Source organism: Tenrec ecaudatus, chromosome 8 (genome assembly GCF_050624435.1).
Source record: "Tenrec ecaudatus isolate mTenEca1 chromosome 8, mTenEca1.hap1, whole genome shotgun sequence".
In the NCBI taxonomy this organism is placed as follows: Eukaryota; Metazoa; Chordata; class Mammalia; order Afrosoricida; family Tenrecidae; genus Tenrec; species Tenrec ecaudatus.
Genome location: NC_134537.1, coordinates 12051285 through 12067555, shown reverse-complemented (window position 1 = coordinate 12067555; position 16271 = coordinate 12051285). Strand labels below are relative to the sequence as shown.

The 16271-nt window shown below is 42.4% G+C and overlaps 1 protein-coding gene across 1 annotated transcript in view; it reads right to left on the bottom strand.

Moving 5' to 3' along the window:
• SCN11A (sodium voltage-gated channel alpha subunit 11) overlaps positions 1-16271 on the bottom strand; it is an 88545-nt gene that overhangs the window by 31497 nt on the left and 40777 nt on the right. The window contains exons 15-17 of the mRNA XM_075555583.1: positions 13625-14056; positions 2481-2594; positions 1761-1875 (exon numbers count right to left, since the gene is read on the bottom strand). Coding sequence (XP_075411698.1) covers positions 1761-1875; positions 2481-2594; positions 13625-14056 — 661 coding nt within the window. The remainder of the gene's footprint in view (positions 1-1760; positions 1876-2480; positions 2595-13624; positions 14057-16271) is intronic.

Genomic DNA, 16271 nt, shown 5'->3' with positions numbered 1-16271 from the left:
ACCAGCAACGGCAAGACCATTAGTGTCTGGGGCACTTCACATCACTGGCCCCAATGCTCATCCCTACCTGTATGCGCATCCCTTGCCACGCGGTCTTGCAGTCTGTCCCACTGAAGAAGTGGAGACTCTTTTCCAACCCCCTGACTCTGGGCTCACTGACTTTCTCTAGTCAGCGAAGTGGAGCAGAAATCTCAATGTACCAGTCTAAAACTCTCTTGCATCATCTCCATGAGAAAGGTGCCGCTGGGCTAGCCCACAGTGTCAAGTTGCCCAGTTGAACTCAGGCTAGACCAGGTAGTTGGTCCTCAGTCAAACCACATATGGATGGAGGCTTCCAGGACCAACAGAGCTTAGATCAGCTACATCATGCAGGTGCATGAGCCAGATATCTTTACCGTTGAATGTCAATGAAGTTTTGTGGTTCACTAGTGTCACTTGTTTGCTTGGGGTATTTGGGGCAATGGTAAACAGACAACATTCGAAGAATTTCAGGGAATGAGCTAAGATTGAATATAGGCTGTGTAGACTACCCAAGCCATGTTTGGAAAAAATTGATCAATTGAGATGTTTACACATAAAAGAGCATTGGTGCTCAACGCATAAAACCCTTCAGCATGAGTCACACCTCCCTGTTTTTTCTTCACCCCTCCACCATTGACATCCTGTGCATCACTCACGGACCAGTTCAAAGTTAAATCACAACTGTAGTCTGCAGGGAATCCTGAATCTGACCTCTGTCTCCCTTGGACAACTCTGAGGCTGTCAAACAACCAGAGCTATGGATGTGAAACCCCTTCTTGGTGTTCTTTCAGGGCCCAGCCTAGCCCCGTAATTAGGGAGACAGGGTGAGGCTTGGATTCATTCACACATCTGCTAAGTCATTTATTTACTGTTTGTCAGCATTTCTTGAGTCCATAACCTGGGCCAGGTCCTATTCTCGAACCAAATAGGCCATGGTTACCTGCTATCAAGTCAGTTCTGACTCATGCAATCCCAGGGGTGCAGGGTAGGCTGCGCCACAGGGTTCTCAAGGCTGTGATATTAGAGAAGCAGATCACTATACCTGTCTTCTGAAGCATCTTTGGTTTGTTTCACCAACCTTCTGGCAGAAGCTAACTGCTGAATCATTTGTACCACCCAGGGGCTCACACTAAAGGCCATTCTATCCATCCACTCAGGGAGTCATTTATTGGTTGCGTATTTTGTGCCAGACTCTCTCCAAAGTGCTTTCTATTTTCATTTAACACTCACAATAATGCTTTGAAGCAGGTACTGTTATTATCACCATTTTATACGCTGGGCACAGAGAAGTTAAGTACATTAGAAAAAGGCACACAGCTAGCAAGTGGAGAGGTCAGGATTTTAGTGCCGAGCTGTTATTCTGATGTTCTTGGCCACCGTGTCCTCCAGCTTCCCAGAGAGGAGCTCTAAGGGGTGGGTTGCAAGTATGTCTAGAGCTCCCCTCAATCCTTCGCTGTGGTCAAGTTTTTCTATTGGTATCTGGCCTCAATTCCATGCTGGGGATTACACATAGTGGCAGACATGGTAGCGTCCTGGAGTGTCTATCCTGATTGTTCGACTATGTAGACTGAGCCCCGAGGCAAGAATTGCCTGAATTTGCCATCTTCTGGAACTGATATCGGTCCCTTAGTATATGTGAGTGGCTGCCCTTTGCTTTCCTCCCCAATAAAAAGAGATGAACAGCTTTGCCCCAAACCACAGAGTGTCATTGATTGAAGAACATAAATCCTGCCACTTACCTTTGGGCAGACATCTCTCAGGTTGCTTTTTGGTGGCCATTTCAGGTAGCCTCCTAAAGGGATCCGTAGGATCGATGGTGCTACATTCCGATAGCATACTAGCTGTGTCAGACTTCTGCACATCAGAACAGAGGACAGGGCAGTCATTCACCAGGGCCTTGGTAGTTCCTAATCTTCATGATCAGACTTGACAGAGGCATCCAGCTGGGCAAAGGTGTGGGGAAAAGACTTCTTATGGGGTCCTTTTCTAAGTGCTGAGGCCAACTTTGACTTCAAGAACAGATCCCTAACTTTTCTTCCTTAGCCGAGGAAAGGCAAATGAGGACACAGTACCTTCTTTCTTACAAACCATACCTCTGAGAGCCTGCCAGCCTCAATCAGGAAGCCAGTTCATAAGGAGAGGCTGATTTCCTGCGACTATAATTTCCAGCTATCCTCATTTCTGGCAATATCTGGTTCTTAACAAACGGCAAGAAGGTCGTTCCCCACCAGAATCGCAACAGGGGTAGTTGTATCGGCATTGGCTGGATAAGGCCATGGATACAACTCAATATCCCATAACGCACATGACAGCTCCCTGCGATGAGGAATTCTCTTGAGCAAAATATCAGTGCCAACGTGGAGAAACGCTAGCTTAGATCTTTGCTCCGCTTCCTTTACATTAAGCACTGATATTTTTCTTTAATGGCTATCTTAGACAAACATCCTGGAAAAAATTACCTTTCGGGGATTCTGAATTGTCAGATAATCATCATCGTCTGAGAATACATCAATTTCCACACTTTGAACTTCTAGGTTGGTAGGCTTCATGGCTTCCTGATGGAGTTCATGGACCTACCACAGAAGCCCAAAATGGAATGAATGTTGCAGTTAGCACCTCACTTGTGATGAAATAGTCTAAATTCTATGTGCACTTTTGTTTGTCATGAGAATAGTTGGTGACATTGTAACCTTTTTTCTTTTTTACCTTTCAAACTGTTCTTGGTAAACCTACTCACTGAAATAATTCTGAGAAAACGATTATAGGATGTTGTGGTGGTGACATAATCTGCTGTCAATTTGAGACTTAAGAGTGAAGGGGTGGAGTTTAGTCTGTCAATCAGGTTGCAGCTTGATGACCTCATTTTGGAGACGCTAAGGAGATAAATTGCTCCCTGGAACTGGGACACAAGACTCACTCCTGGAGAGACATTCCTGACAAGAAGCCACATGGAGCTGTGCTGATGCAGCCAGAGCCCTGGGAGCTGGAGGAGGCACAAGGAGACCCCTGCCAGTGCTGAGATGCTTCTACCACCACTGGATCCACAGGACTCTCCATCACATGGCCTTTGATCTTCCTGCATTCGGCATCATTGCATGGCTCCATGAGTCTCAAGAGGATTTTATGGACTAGTACTGGATATATGGGTCAATATTGGGCTTATGGACTTGATCTGGACCGGGCTGGGATACTTTCCAAATGTATAGTTACTCTTTATATAAAGCTCTTTCCTATACACATTATGAGTGTCTATGAATTTGCTTCTCTAGTCTACCCAGACTAACACAAATGTAGATTCTGAAACTTATTGAAAATCCATATGAACAAAACAGCATGGTCAAAAAAACAAAAACAACCCAGCATGGTTTAGGCATTAAATTTGACAGATATTGTAAAAGAAAGGATATCTAATATATTTTAACATGTGTCCTTTCAACTCAATGTTAGAAAAATTAGTTGGAAAATAATGTTTAGACCCTTTGGTGTACAGAAGGATTTTCTTAGCAAAACAAGAAACAACAAAAAAACACACAAAGTAAAATAGAACATATCACTACATCAAAATACAAAATAAATCCGGTCATAATCTGAGAGGATATCCAAGAGGAATGTGCCAAGTCTCAGTCTCATTTGTAAAGGAGATATTTAAACAAATCTTTGATTGAAAGTAAAATGCCTGAATTATGCTGCTTTCAATAAAAATAGATCAGATTTTTCACAGATGCCTGTTCTTGGGATTCTTATCTGGTTATACAGCCATAAATAACTAAGGAAAAACATTTGTCTTTGACACAGATGTATCAGTGTAAAATGGCCTGAAGAAATATTATCTTTCATGATAAGGACACAGAATCCAAGTCTCAAGAAAAAAACCTTGGATAGTTGAAGTTATATATGTTTCCCAGGCAACCAAGAAAGTTTCCCTTGAGCAAGTAGTCACGAGTAGAGCTTCAGCATGAATTCTTTTTATTTTTTAACAGTATTATTGGTGCTTCTTCCACATATCATCCAATTCAATAATTCAAACATCAAGAAGAGTAGTATAATCATTTCTACAGCCGATTTTAGAACATTCTTCTTTGTGCTTTGTGTTATTTGTGTAATTATTCTTAAAACTGTGGCAAAAAAATATACACGACCAAACATTCTTCCATTCAACAACTTCTACATGTAGAATTTCATGCCATTGATGATACTTTTCATGTTCTACAACCATTATTGATAGCCCCCTCAGAATTGTCCCACCACCATTGAAACAGGTTCAATGCCCCTAAGCAAAAACTCTCCCTCATTCACCTATGGTAAAGTTTGGTTTCTTTTTTTTTTTTTAAGTAGTTTTCATGACATAATATTCACATGTCATGTACTTCTATAGCTAAATCCCATTTTAAAGGAGTTATATACACATTATCACAATCAGTTCTAATGCTCCCTCCCCACTCTCTCTTTCATTGATTGCTCCTCAGTTTCCCTCACCATTCTTACACCCAATTGCCGGGAAATCATTGCATCAGTTACTATCCCTGTGAATCCATTTCTTCCGGGCTTCATAAACTGGGAAAGCTAACAGAAACAATTTTTAAAAGAAACAAAGAAGAGTAAAACAACCACAATATAAAGATAAAAATCAAGAGTAAGAAATAAAAGATCACCAACAATATTTTAAAAGCCATGGAAATAATTTCTGTTGTGGAACACAAGAGAAATATTTTAGGCTAGAGCAAATTCAGGTTGGGTCAAGAGGGAGGTCAATGGACCAAGTGTCGTATTCTACCATGGTTGGATCCACCAAAATCAAGTTTACAATAATTTCTGTCTGATAGTAGAGCTGTTGGAGTGTCGCCTATGGCTAGAGGGGATCTGCCAGATGCTTAATCTGGGTATATACTCTGCAGATGGATGATGGGTTCCCACTGTCCTCCATAGCTTTCTACAAGTTGGGTGTGCACAATTGGAGCTCTGATACTTTTCCCTTCATCATTTTTGGATTGTTACCATCATCTTGCCTCACACAGATTAGTGTGTTCTGTGTGGGGCAGTTCTAACCTGTCTTGTAGGATCACTTTGAGTCAGCATTAATTGGCTGGCAGTGAGTTTCTTGAGTCTCTTTGGTATGAGGATTACCTCATCTAAAGTTCTCCTCCTGACAGCATCTAACATTTAGCGACACATCATGAATTCTTGATAACCAGACCACTCACCAATCCCTGTATGATAACACAGGTACAGTGTCTCAGGTTTGAACAGATCTTCTACTTACTCCTAGGCAAGATTTACTACAAGACACTGTTGTTCAACTATAACTTATTATCTATGCAGTAAATGGGGCATGCCCAATACCAAGTTCTTAGAGTCTTCCTTAGCAGAGGGGATACTCCATCAAAGTGTTGGAAACACACTTTTTCCTAAAATAACTTCTGCTGACAAGTTAAATTAAGTTCCCCAACACTTACTCTTGGTTGTCAAATACCTAAATCAAGTAGAAGGAATTATATACATAATATATATAATCATAGGTGTCCTGGTTTCATATCTCGAGAGAACCCTGCCTAACACAGTTGTCAAGGATTTTGTCCTGCTTGTGTCCACAATCCACACTCCTGGAAGCAGCAGTCAAGACGTCAAATGATGCACTGCACTGAGTAAATCCGCTGCACAAGAGCTCTTTAAACTGTTGAAGAGCAAGCATGTCACTCTGAGGACTCAGGTGCGCTTGGCCAAAGCCATGGTATTTGCTCACCTCATATGCATGTCAAATGTAGACATTGATTAAGGAATACCGAAGAACTGATGCATTTGAACTGCGGAGTTGAGGAAGAATCTTACATATAGCGTGGATTGTTGGAAGAGTAAACAAATCTTAGCAGAAGAATGACCAGAATGCTCTTTAGAAATAAAGATGGTGTGGGACGGCCACAGTCCCAACTATGTGGACACCTCCCCTCCCCACCCCCCTAGAAGAAAGCACTTCAGAGGACAGCACTGAAGCTACAGCTCAGGGAGAAGGGCATATCTGATTAGAGCACACAGGAGCAAATGAAGAGGGAAGGAGAGAGAGTGGGAAACATCCTGGCCCACCAAGCCCCAAGAACAACATTCCTGCTCAGAGCAGCCAATGCACAGAGAGGACCATAGGGCCAACCCCACCATGAGACACGATGTCCCTTACTAACCTATCTAGCTTTGAGGGACAACACTGGAGGCACAGTGCATGAACTGTGCCTGATCTGACTCCACCACTCTCGGCAAAACACTAAGGGCATGCAACAGAGCAGCAGGGGGAGTAAAGCAATGAAATCCCCAGGGAATACCAAAAACAGACTTTGGGGCCAGGGCATGGGAGCCCGTCAGATTTGACCAAAAATACTCCTAAAGGTCAACAAACAGACCTTGAACTATTTACAGGCTTTTCTTTTATTTATTCATTTATTTATTTATTGTCATTGGGGTTTTTTTGTTGTTGTTGCTTTGTTTTGCTCTGTCTTGTCTTTGTGCTTATTATTGATGCTGTGTGCCTATCTAGATAAGATAGGCAGGATAAACAATCTTGGGGAGAAAACAATGGGATGGACAGTTCAGGGGTGGAGGTGGGGGTAGATACGGGACAAGGGAGAGGGGAAGGCAGGGGAAAGGAAGTGGATGTTAACAAACCCAGGGGACAAGGGAACATCAAGTGATCCAAAATTGATGGTGAGGAGGGTGTAGGAGACCTGGTAGGGCTTCAGCAAAAGCAGTGTAACCGAGAAGAATTAATGAAACCCGAATCAAGGCCGAATATGATAGTGGGACAAGAGGAAAGTAACAGGAAATAGAGGAAATAACTAGGAGGCAAACAGACATTTATAAAAGTCTAAATACAGGCATGTACATATGTAATATATTATATGTAACAATAGGGAACTAGATCTATGTACATATACTTATAGGTTCAGTAGTAAGGGAGCAGATGGACATTGGGACTCCACTCAAGTACTCCCTCAACTCAAGAACACTTTGTTCTAATAATCTGGCATTCCATGATGCTCACCTTCCCGACAGGATCGCTGAAGACAAAATGGGTACAATAAGCAAATGTGGTGAAGAAAGCTGATGGTGCCTGACTATCAAAAGATATAGCATCTGGGGTCTTAAAGGCTTGAAGATAAACAAGCAGTAATCTAGCTGAGAAGCAACAAAGTCCACATGGAAGAAGCACACTAGCCTGTGTGATCATGAGGTTTCAATGTCATCAGAGACCAAAAACCAAAGAACAAAAAGTCCTATCATTGTGAATGAGGGGGAGTGCAGGATGGAGACCCAAAGTCCATCTGTGGACAATTGGACATCCCCTTACAGAAGGGTCACAAGAAAGAGATGAGCCAATCAGGATGCAGTATAGCACCATTGAAACATACAACTTTCCTCTAGTTCTTTAATGCTTCCTCCCCCACACCACCACCAACATGATCCCAATTCTACCTTACAAATCCAGCTAGACCAGAGCATGTACCCGAGTACAGATACGAGCTGGAAACACAGGGAATCCAGAACAGATAAATCTCTCAGGACCGATATTGAGAGTAGCAATACCAGGAGGGGAAATGAAAGGTGGGAGGAGAAAGGGAGAACTGATCACAACGATCTACCTATAACCCCCTCCCAGGGGGACATACAATAGAAAAGTGGGTGAAGGGCAACATTGGACAGTATAAGACATGAAAAAATAATAATAATTTATAAATTGTCAAGGGTTCAGGAAGGAAGGAGGGCTGGGGAGGGAGGGGAAAATGAGGAGCTGATACAAAGGGCTCAAGTAGAACGAAAATGTTTTGAGAATGATGATGGCAACAAATGTACAAATGTATTTGACAGAGTGGATGTATGTGATGAGTTGTATGAGCCCCCAATAAAATGATTTTTAAAAAGAAAAAGAAATGAAGATGGTGAGAGTTGATCTTATATACTTTGGACATATTTTCAAGAGGAACCAGTCTCTGGAGAAGGACATCATGCTTGATAGAGTAGAGGGTCAGCAAAACAGAGGAGGACCCTTAATGAGATAGATAGCTACAGTGGCTACAACAGTGAGCTCAAACATAGTGTGATGGTCAGAATGATGCAGGGCCTAGAAGTGGTCATGCTGTTGTATAAATAACTAATATGGGTCAGAACTGACTCAAAGGCACCTAACAACGCAGTTGTATCTAATCCATGTGCTTATAAATATGTGTTTGCATCATGTATATTCATATATGCAATAAAACACACCAGGGGTGTCTTTGGCTGGTTTTCTCTAGAAGCAAAATCAATGAAATACACACACACACACACAAAGGGAGATTTGTTTCAAGGAAATAGTTGGGGTTTTAGAAGCTGGCAAGCCCCAAGTATGTGAGTCAGATGTCCATCAGGAAGCGTCTCCTGACCTGGGTGCCAGTAAGGACTGATGAGCCCAAGATTGGCAGGTCAGACAGCAAACTCCTGGTTCCCAGGCAGTGGAGGCTAGCTAATACAAAATCAGCAGGTAAGATGGTAGGCTTTTAGCTAAGGTTTCAAGAACTAAAGGTCAGATAATGATGAACTAGACGCAGAATCTAGAGTGAGCAAAAAGCCAAAGAACTTTGTCAGAACATCCACATACATTGGATGCAGGCAGCACCCTCAAGGAAACTCCTTTTCAACCTGTTTCCTTTTTCCCTTGCCTTATCATACTTGATATCTGCTCACGTATAGCTTATATCGAATTCTATTATATCAAATCCCCAAATGGGGGATGACTACACCATTGCGTATCTGTGAAGCTACATCCTAACTGCCAGACCACTGAGAATCATGACGCACAATCTTGACCATTAAAAGGGTCACAAACATGTATACTTCCCAGACTCAGCCAAATACATCATGAGATTCATTTATAGAAATTGAGGTTTTAGTCCCATAGTGCAGGGCAGAGCTTCCCAGAGTTGGTGATCACACCCCTTGTGGGTGCTGGAACAATCTGAGGGGGCTGCAAAAGCAGATTCCTGCCCTTTATGCTGAATGATGGGCTATAATGCAAGAGCTCGTCATTGCCAAGGGATGCACCGATTAATTATTATTCTGAAAAGGAAGCATTAGCAGTAGGCCAAATAAGTTTGGGAACCTGTGACAAAGTGTAACAACGTTGTCAACTGGTGTAATAGAGTACATGAAAATCATGTAGTTGAGTGAAGATTATCTCTGGCCTTGAAAGCTTGAGAATGGCCAACTAGGCTACAATTATCGGTCTCTACACAGCTGGAGTAAGCAAGAAAGAAGGAAACCAAAGTCTCAGAAAAGGAACTAGTCTACAGGACTTATGGTCTCCATAAACCACAACCTCATCTACTCTGAGATCAGATGATCTAGATGGTACTCAAATACCCATACTAATCATTCTGATCAAGAACACCATCAATGGATCTTTACTGGGGCAACTGTGGACCAGAATGCAAATTCTCAAGAAGTTCAGACTTAATGCAGAGTTGAGACTGGAGTATTCCCAAAGACGATGGCCCTGAGATCCCAGAACAGAAATAAAGGGAAGATGTCTCCCAGATTATAAGACAATGTAACCAACGTCCCCAAACATGTTCTTTGGCAACTGTTAAATGGAAGCCTAATTTACAGTGTAACTTTCACTGAAAATACAATAAAATGTTATTTAGAATATATATATGTAAATTGAGTAAAAAATATAGGTAAGAAGAGAATATACCATAACAAAGCAGAGATAATCAAAAGAATGCAAAAGTGATTTGACACTCAATAAGCATGAAAACTCCTATGATCATCTTAATAAGATGCTGGAATTTACTTAAGAAAATTTAATACATATTCATAATTCAAAAAGCAAACCCTCTCAACAAATGAGGAGTAAAGGGAGCTTACTCAACTCAAATCTTACTTAATGGTGATAGCCCAGTTTCTATGTGGGATCAAGAGCTAGGCAAAATCCCAGAATCACCTTGCCTATCCAATGGCATCCTGTGGGCCCTGACTAGTTTAATATGGCAAGGGGAAAAGAAAACAGGCTGGTGTAAGACAGAGGTAAAACTATGTTTAGCTACAGATGAAATGATTGTACACATAGAAACTTGTAAAGAATCTACAAAACAAAACTAAAATGGTTATTAGAACTAATGCCAGTTTTCCAGGGTTGCGTAACACAAAGTCAATATATGAAATTTCATTGAATTTCTATATACTAATGACAAAATCTGGGATTTGATATTTAAAAATAAGACAATAACATAAAAATTGTTACTCAGAGTTGTAGCCAAATAGGTTGAGACTTGTACATTGATAACTACAAAGCATTGCCTAAGAGAAATTAAAGATCTAAATAAATGGAGAGAGACATATCGCATGAGGCAGAAGACCACGTACTGAAAAGATGCCTATTATTTATAAAATGAGCCATAAATACAATGAAATCTCAATCAATATTCTAGTCATCAAAAAACAATTGTTAAGAATATACACGTTGCCATTTCAACATTTTTGCACAACCAATTTAGGTTTGTTATATTATATAATCATCACATCTCTCTGTACAAATTTTTCCATCACTTCTAATAGAAGCTTAATGCTCCCTAAGCACTGATTATCTCTTTTCCCCTCCTCCTCATCCCTTGTAACTATTAATAAACTTTGACCTCTATGTATTTGGCTCTTGTAGATATTTCACGCAAATCAGATCACACAGTATTTTGGGTGGGAAAAAAATGACAAATTGCTTTCAAAATACAAAGGTAAATGCAAAGGACTTACAATAACCAAACATCGTGATCTTGATATTCAAACACACAGATCAGTGAAACACAATGAAGGGTCTAGAATTAGGCCTAGACCTAGATGACTGATTGATTTTTGCGAGCAATGCCAAGGTGATCCACTGGGAAGAGAAAAGTCTTTTCATCCCATGGTACGCGAATCACTGTGCACATACCGGGGCCAGGGAGGTAGTGGTGCAAGTGCCTCACATCGTGTACAAAAATCAAATTGAAAGGAATTATGGATTGTAGCCTGAGGTTTAAAACATATTTAGTTCTAAAACAAAACATGAGGAAAACCTTTGTGACCTTGAGGTATACAAAGAAATCTTAGGATGGAAACAAAACCATGAATCAAGAAGGAATGTTGATAAACCATATTTAATTAAGGAGTCTGGTGTCATAGTAGGCTATGGCTTGGGCTGCTAACCACAAGGCCAGAAGTTCTACTCCCTTAAAGAGTATCAGTCTCAGAAAGAGTAACACCCCTGGGAAGTCCTGTCCTGTCCTACAGGGTTGCTATAAATTGGAATTGATGCGATGACAGCCAATTTGGTTTCGGATACTTCATCAAAAATAAATTCTACATATAGAAAGACTCCATGAAAAAAGAACAAGGCAAGCCACAGACTGGTAGAAAATTTGCACAATATGCAAGTACCTCGTCTTCAGAACATTCAACGAACTCTTACAATCCAATAGCAAGAAACCCAATCCTTCAACAAAAATGAATAAAGGACACTTAACCAATGACAAGATATGGCAGGGCAAGAGGCGCATGAAACAGAGAGATCATTACTCATCCGTGAGTGAAGATTCAAACCACAGTGCAATTCCACTACATGTCCACTCCAATGAGTAACTTTAAAAAGGTTGGACACAGTGAACATCGTCAAGGATGTGCAGCGGACCTGGAACTGTCATGCCACTGCCAGAAGGATTGCAACATGTTACAACTACTTTAGAGAGCAGTTTGGAAATCTCGTCGAAAATTAACTCTAAAGTTACCAGACTCCTAGGTATTTATCAGGGAGAAATAGCCACATATGTTCATACCAAAACCCCTTTATATATGAATGTCCATGGGTGCAACACTGTGTATGAATCTCAAAATCCTACGCCAAGCAAAAGAAGCTTGTTACAAAAGAATACAACAGCAACATTTTCACTCTCCCTCAAACCAACCTACTGCCCCGCTGTTGTAATCTGACTCATAGTTACCTTTCTGTTGGGGTTTCTGATGTTGTGTAGCGTTTTATATAAGCAGATAGCCTCGTCTTTCTCACAGAGTGGCTGCTAGGTTAGAGACACAGGTTGGCAATTAGACCAATGACTTACCTGAAAGCACCACCAGGCCCCCAAATCTGACTCTAGAAAAGGGAGAATCTAACCCAATCAAAGTATTCCTGGTGGTGTGTGTAGTGGTTACACGTTGGGCTGCTAACCACAAGGTGAGCAGTTTGAAACCACAAGACTTCCTACTTCCATAAAGAGCTACGACCTAGGAAACTGTGATACTTACATACTTTCATGACAACTTCATAAATAAGAGGAGGGGTGGAGTCTAGCCTGTCAATCAGGTCACAGCCTGATGATGCCTCCTTGTGGGTGTGGCCTTCTCATGAGGATTCTGGGAACTTTCTCTCTTTCTCCCTGGAGGTGGGACACACACACACACACACACACTCTCTGCTTCACCTTTCTGTTGAAGAGACACACTCAGAGAGCAAAAGGAGTCATGGGGAGACCCCAGCCAGTGCTGAGCTACTTCCATTGCCACTAGATCCGCAAGATCTAGTGTCACTCACCAGCCTGTAATCTTCCTACAGTTTGCATCATTGCATGTGACTGCATGAGTCTGAAAAAGGATTTATGGACGAGATAGTTAAGGTTTATTGTGCCAACCTGGCTGATAAACACATCTGGGATTAATTGAAGGTCAGAGAGATAAATAGCTTGGTGAGCCTCGCCTTTCTAGTTCTTGGGTCTCTTGTTTTCTGATGGTCAGACCAGGGTGCAACTGTGTTAGCCAGTTCCCTGCTTACTCTGCCAACACTGAGATGCTTACACGCTCACTGACTCGGCTTTCCTCCCGCAGTTGGCATCATTGCGTGTGTTTCATGAGATTGAGGAGGACTTTGTAGATTGGTGTCGGGCTTGGACTAATGTTGGACTTATGGGCTTGGGCAGCACTGGGTTGGGATGCTTTCTTAATGTACACTTACCCTTTATATAAAATTCTCTCGTACATATGAGTTTCTGTGGGTTTGTTTCTCTAATGTACCCAGACTAACATAATGGACTAGTATTGGATTTATGGGCTAATATCAGACTTTTGGACTTGATCTGAACTGGGCTGGGATGTATTCTTAATATACAATTGCTCTTGATATAAAACTGTTTCCTATAAATATGAGTGTCCCTGGATTTGTTTCTAGTCAACCGGACTAACGCAGAAACCCACAGGGGCAGTTCTGCCTTGTCCTATAGAGGTGCCATGAGTCGGAATGGGCTTGAGGGCAGTGACTGAGTTTGAGTTCATCTAACAAAGCCCACTGCCACTGTAAAATGTTTTGAAAAGGATGATGGCAACAATGTACCCATGTGCTTGATAAATGAGTGTATGGATTGTGATAAAAGCTGTCAGCACCCCCAATAAAATGATTTATTGAAAGGAAAAAAAATCAGTCCTTGAAAAGCCTGTGGGGCAGCTACCCCATCTGATAGACCCATCTTAGCCCTGCCCAGTGCCTAGAACAGGACAGCCAGCCACCGCACCACAGTAATGCCAGGTTTGGACCACTTCCAAGTATCAGTATGAACCTTCCTACCTGTTTTCCAGCCTCGGGCCGTACAGAAGTCTGTGGATTGTTGCCATCAGGAGACTCTGTATCGCATTCTTCCTCAGCAAGCGGGGCCAACCAGGTCCGCTCCTGCCCATCGCCCACAGCCTTGGGTACCAAGGGTGGGGCACCCAAAGCCTCCAGCGTCCCGGGACCCCTTTTGAGCTCGGTGACCAGGGGAATGATATCTTTGCTCTGAGAAGCGGAATCCCCCGTGACCCCTTTTTGTTGGGCTGAGCGTTGCCTCCGGCAGCACTTGTAGCACAAATGTCGCAGAGTCCGCATCACGGAGCAAAAGGCCCTGTGGAAGCGATCCAGGGCCAGCTGGACTTTGGTCTTCTTAGCCCCTCCTTCCGAGTTCCCATCTCGCTCCTCGATGCTGAAGGAGTTGAGCAGTAAGGCAATGAAGAGGTTAAGCACCTGGAAGGAGGCCAGCAAGATGGGAACCGTTAGCCAACGAAAAGGCTCAGCTGACTTGCAGAACAACTTTGCCCCAGACCCCAGACAGAATCAAAGGACACTTCTCAGTCCCTTGTCTCCCACCCACGTGCAGCTGTACAATAAACGGAGCGAGGGCTGAAAAAGAAACAGCGCCGGCAAGACAAGGGCAAAGAACACGTGAAGGGAAGTGGGTACAAACAGTCCAATCCAGTTTGTCTACCTCTAAGCACGATGTGTGTGTAGATCAGACTTGGGCCACCATATGGCACATGCAGAAAGGTACACTCCCCGGGGACCAGGCAGGAACATGAGCATGCATTTGTGGAGATATTTCCCACAGGGGTAGGAATCTGATATCCCCGGACACTGGGTAGTCTTCTGTTTGCATCGTGGGAGAGATGGCGCACTTTGTGGAGAACGTCTCTGTCCTGCTGCTCTGACCCCTGAGAGGCGTTGTGGGGGAGCTGAGGCACGTGGACTCAATCTGAACTCCTCTATGGAATCACATCTGGCTTTCAATTCAGGGGACCCCACTAGCTTCCGACTTCCATCTTCTTGCCTACGCTTCCATTTTATCACCACGGCCTTCTCAAAACAGTCCTCGGTTTCAGGGGTGCCACGAAGGAGGTGCCCATGGAGTGGGGTGTGGTGAATGGCACCAGATTGTACAGTCAGCGGGAGAGACACAAAAATGCTGTCTAGAGCATTTGTGTGCCATGTTTCAGTCAAAATTTTTCATATAAAAATATCCCTGTAGTTATAACAACAAAACATTTTTCATAAGCTCAGCTTACATGTATCGATAGGCCTACAAGAATAGAAAACGCTACATAAATGTGCTGTTTGAACCATCTCGTGTGCTCTGCAGGAGCCTCTGAAGCATAGTGGTTAAGCATTGGGCTGCTAACATAAGGTCTAGCTGCTCCACAGGAGAAAGATGAGGCTCTCCACTCCCCTGAAGAGCTATAGTCTCAGAAACGCACAGGAGCAGTTCTACCTTGCCCTTTAAGGTCATCATAAATCAGAATTGACTCGATGGCAGTGAGTTTGAGCTTTTTTGTTTTTTTAAATGTGTTTTGACAAGACTTTGCGATACAGAGGTTAAGCATCGGGCTGCTCACTGCACGCACGGTCAGCCGTTTGAGCCCACCAGCCGCTTGCTCCTGGGGAGAATGATGAAGTTTTCTACTCTTACAAAGCAGTACTGTCTCCAAAATCCACAATAGTAGCTCTACTTTGTCCTATAGGGTCGCTCTGAGTCATAATTGACTGAATGGCAGTGAGTTATTTGCTGTAATGTCTTCTGGCCACACCATCGTTATTGCTCACGTATAGGGCTGTTTACATCCTAAAGAGTTGCAGTCTCGCTGATACCAAGGGCTCAATAGAAATTAAACATAAATGTCTAGAAAAGAATGAAGGCAACATATGTACAAACACACCTGATTCAATTGATGTAGGAATTGCGATAAACGTTGTACAAGTCTCCAATAAAATGATTTTTAAAAGAAAATACAAAATATTAGACTAGCCAAAATAAATTTTAATGGAAGATTTTTAAAAAGGGACAATCTCAGAAACCCATAGGGGCAGTTCTACCCTCTCCAGTCTGCTGTGACTCAATGTCAGTGTGGGGTTTTGTTGTTGTTGCTGTTTTGGTTTTTACAAGGATGCTTCAAATCGCTTGGTCCTGTCTACCCTCGCTACAAGCACAAGCTTTACCTCTCACTGCTGTTGACATTTTTATAGGAACTGACGTTGACAAGTGTTCTGGTATTTAGCTACAATCCTGTGATAAGTAGTGCTTGTGAACTTTCTTACCACAAAAAAAAAAGTTTGTGTGACCGTGGTAATAATTAGAGAGAGAGGAGAAATAATTTTCAAGCCTCCACTCGATTACTAATACTGTTGTAATTCGTTGAAAGATTGTCACAACGCAGTGTTGTTGTTACTATTCATATTCTCTAAGAAACACCACATTTAAAGTATCTATAGATTTTACTTACTGTGCTGTGAATAAAAGTGTTAGCAAATGCTACTGAGGGTTCTGTCGGATCTGGTGTGACAGGGAGTCCATGGAGGGAGAGGTGACACCAAGCATTCTTGAACTGGTGATACCAACCCTGGTGTTGACCCAGCTTTGTTTGTGACTCTCACCATGTCAAAAACACACTTTTCAGAGAGGAGTGTCATT